Raw genomic sequence first — 3,835 nt, 5'->3', positions numbered from 1 at the left:
TATCTGACATCCTGTGTATCTGACATCCTGTTTATCTGACATCCTGTGTATCTGACATCCTGTGTATCTGACATTCTGTTTATCTGACACCCTGTGTATCTGACATCCTGTTTATCTGACATCCTGTGTATCTGACATCCTGTGTTTTTTGCCTGACATATTATTGATTAATGTTTTGTTTCATCAGAATGTCAGATTAGACAGGTTTCAACCCCCTATAAATTTGTGTGTCAAATATTGATAAATATCTTTTCTTATTTCTTAGTGTGTAAGAAATTTCTATAGGCTAAAATCCTGAAACTCTATCATCATGAGAAGCTATGCACACCTGTTCCTTTTGTCTAATTGAGGTGTGATTATTTCTACTGCTTCAAGGCTGTGATAAATAAAACACTGACATATAATACAGAATTGAAACTTTTGATGACTTGAAACAGTTGATTCTAATTATTAATCGATCTACTATTGTAAAGACACATGTTTTATTATTGAAACAGAATTAAACCAAAGATTAATCTAATTTTGGATATACAATTAATAGCTATTAATCCAATTAACTTATATAGATTATATCAGTAGCTCCATTCTTACATGTCTTTGGTGCTGGGAGGAATTTTCCCCACCTTGGGGTCATCATTTCAGTCCTGTTAGCTGGAGGAGGACATGGCAAGGGGAAATTTGGCTTCCAGCGCCCTGTTCAAACAGTGTCAGATTTTTGAAAGTTAAATATCACACAAACATCATAATATTGTTTCTTCTTACTTAAACTTACTGTTTGTTTTCTATAAAATTTCAACACAATTTTGTTTTGTTATATTTACATCACAGATTTTTTGATATTGCTACAGTATAATTGTAATCTAGAAAAATGTGTGAAATTTTAACCATGATTTAGTTGTCTTCCTTATTACAGCTAGGACTATCGGGTATAAATGGGGTCGATCGTGCAAAATTTATTAAACTTATTTCCAGGAACAAGAACTGTGAGCATTTGACCCTATTAAAGTGTAATGGAAGTTTTCTCTGCAATATTACACTAGAATCCAATCAATGGATAAAGGATCCTTGTTTCACTTCAGTAGGAGTTCTATTTACTTACGCTGAGGATACAGTCCATATATACTACTACAAATCTAGTTAGGCCCCCAATACAATATTAATTTATGAAACATGGACACTTACCCCAAACAGAGAGCTGTACTGGAGTAGGTCCAGCTGGCTTAAGCCTACCATTTACAGCAGCCAGATCCTCTGGAGAAAGATAAACAGTACAAGTAATAAATCCATACATCTCTCAGCCTTAAGATTGCTTATGCATATTGTATCAATAACTTAGTAAGTTAATTGTCATTTCAATACAATTTTTCAGGCACTTACATTTTTTATTAAGCATAAAGATGTAATATAACGTGTAGATGTATGAAAATATAAATAAAAAGTTGTTTGTTATTGTATTGATTACATTACCACTGAACAAAGATTCTTCTTAATTTATTCTTCAAGATGACAATCGGTGATGGTACTGTTAGAAACTATAGAACTTAGAAGGCAAAACTGCATGGATCTTTCCATGTCCATTGTGTTTATTTGAAATGTACATATAGGCCTAGGCCTATATCACAAAAAAATCCCCACCAACATTTAACTGTTAAATAAAAAGAAAAGAAAAAGAAAACCTCATTGGTTCTGTATGTTTATGAAGCGAAGTATAGACTATTGGCCACACTTAACCTAACTCCTGTACTTTACTACTTACCAGCCTCAATTTCTTCAAAAGCCTTCCTAGTTGCCATTGTACACATATCCTGTATAAGGGCATCAAATATATCTTCTGACGCCATGATTATCACCTGAAGGAAGCAGAGAATATATTGCAGCAAATTTATGGTGAGAACGGATCAGAATAGTAAAATCCGGATTTCGTGCCTGTCAAGTAAAACATTAAATAAAACTCCAGAAGTAGCTCATGTTCAGTTCGATAATAAATCGTCACAGTTAAAGATGATATGATATAGGCCTTCATACTTACACACGCACTTGTCTCGGATGTAAAACAAACTACTTAACTTTCCCGCTCTGAAACTTACTGTAGTGTCGCGCTCTAGCAAGCAAGTTATGGTTGCTATACACATAATGCTGACGTCACTATAGAGAACAGAGTTTCGTATTTTCAGACGCTTCCCATTTAGAATTTATTGCATGGAGTAAATTTACAAAAATACATATATTTATCTTTAGTATAAATAATGAATCATGAAGTTATATTATTAATAGTTTATAAACAAATATTTTTTTCATTAGTTCCGCATTAAGTCAAATATCGCCTCGCAATCGGAAACCGTCGGCAGTTTCCGGTTATCTCGCGTCGCAATACAATCGGAAACCGTCGGCACTTTCCGTAAACTAGAAAATATTTTCTCGTTTACGGAAAGTGCCGACGGTTCCCGATTGCTCGCAATATTGGGCCGATTTCCTTAATTGCGTTTCAACCCGTTTTACCGATTAGACCCGAATTGTTCGTTTATGAAATTTTTAGTGAGCTTTGACATAGATTTATAACTTGTTCCTTTGCATTAACATTTGCAGCCCTGCCAGGATTTACGCAGAGGCACTTTAAAAAAAAATAACAAGCATAACGTTACCTTAAAATTAAGAATTTTTAAATTTTGTCTTTGTACCTTCTGCCATGTTTGCCCTTTTGTTACGATTTCATGAAAGGTTAGGAGTGACTGCACATATTTCAAGAAGTGATATACTGCCCAGAACATCTTAAATAATCAAAGTACTGAAAGTACTCCAGATTTACGCTGCACATAATACTCGAAAGAGGGTGTTGCAGATCTAGATATATAGATAAATAGATCTACATGCTTTCTTAAAATTGTAATATTTATAAATAGTAATATTTTAGGAAAAAGGAACACAACACAGTCAGTTGAGAGGCAGGTTAAACACCTTTTAAATTTATCGAATTTGATGAAATATTTATCCTTAATTCGTATACATCTCGTGGACAATCTTCAGGCCAACCTTAAACATGTCTGATGACATAATTTCCCTCAACCATACCCGACTCAAGAAATGTTATTAAAACATATTGTATTTTCATCACTATATACGAATCATTTGCTTTTGCTAATTGTTTACAACCTGAAATATATAGTGTTAATTCCAGGACATACCAATAAAAGGTTCAATACCCATATTGGGGGTCCCGTGTACTGTCGCAAAATGCAACAGCCAATAAGGAAAATCCGGTGAGGAGGAAACGTTAGGTGCTATAGCCTTATCAGGAGGGGAGTCTCCCCCGGGATTTTTTTGTGTTTTTGATTGTTTTAAAATGGGGAAAAATCTTCGAGCTGTTAAGGTGGCTCCACACTTTCGCAATTAACCAGCAAAATTCGTTGAAACTTTCATATAATTGTTATGCAACTATGTCGAGTTATGAATTATGAAAATCTAAACATTCCGATAGTTTGGGGAATTTTTTGGAAAAAATACCAAAAAATTGAATTTTCGTCAATTCTAATATTTTCCGGTTTTTTTTGTGTGTGGCATTGTTCGGAACAATAACAACAATAATAAAATGAAAAGAAGCATTTCTAATTAACCCTACAAATATTTTATTTATCGCAAAATATGTAACACATGTTACACAAAGTGTTTTTTATTGAATTTGTACGGATAAAAGTGATTATCTACAAGCTAAAAGCACCCAGGACACAAAGTTCTATACATATAGAGTGGGAAATTGAACAAAATATACACAATGGCTTTATAATTAATTTATTTTACATTTTACAATCACTTTGATCCGGGTGAGAGTTATCTTCCT

General features: G+C 33.6%; 1 protein-coding gene across 1 annotated transcript in view; it reads right to left on the bottom strand.

Annotated features, from left to right (window-relative positions):
- The window catches only part of LOC110461769, a 4,916-nt gene extending 2,799 nt beyond the window's left edge, over positions 1–2,117 (bottom strand). Inside the window, exons 1-4 of the mRNA XM_021515411.1 lie at positions 2,088–2,117; positions 1,757–1,850; positions 1,183–1,251; positions 592–693 (exon numbers count right to left, since the gene is read on the bottom strand). Coding sequence (XP_021371086.1) covers positions 592–693; positions 1,183–1,251; positions 1,757–1,841 — 256 coding nt within the window. The 5' untranslated portion in view covers positions 1,842–1,850; positions 2,088–2,117. The remainder of the gene's footprint in view (positions 1–591; positions 694–1,182; positions 1,252–1,756; positions 1,851–2,087) is intronic.
- Between the last annotated feature and the right edge of the window lie 1,718 nt (positions 2,118–3,835).

Source organism: Mizuhopecten yessoensis, unplaced genomic scaffold (genome assembly GCF_002113885.1).
Source record: "Mizuhopecten yessoensis strain PY_sf001 unplaced genomic scaffold, ASM211388v2 scaffold10659, whole genome shotgun sequence".
Taxonomy (NCBI): domain Eukaryota; kingdom Metazoa; phylum Mollusca; class Bivalvia; order Pectinida; family Pectinidae; genus Mizuhopecten; species Mizuhopecten yessoensis.
Note: the sequence above shows the minus strand (reverse complement) of the source record. Positions and strands in the feature narration are given on the sequence as shown.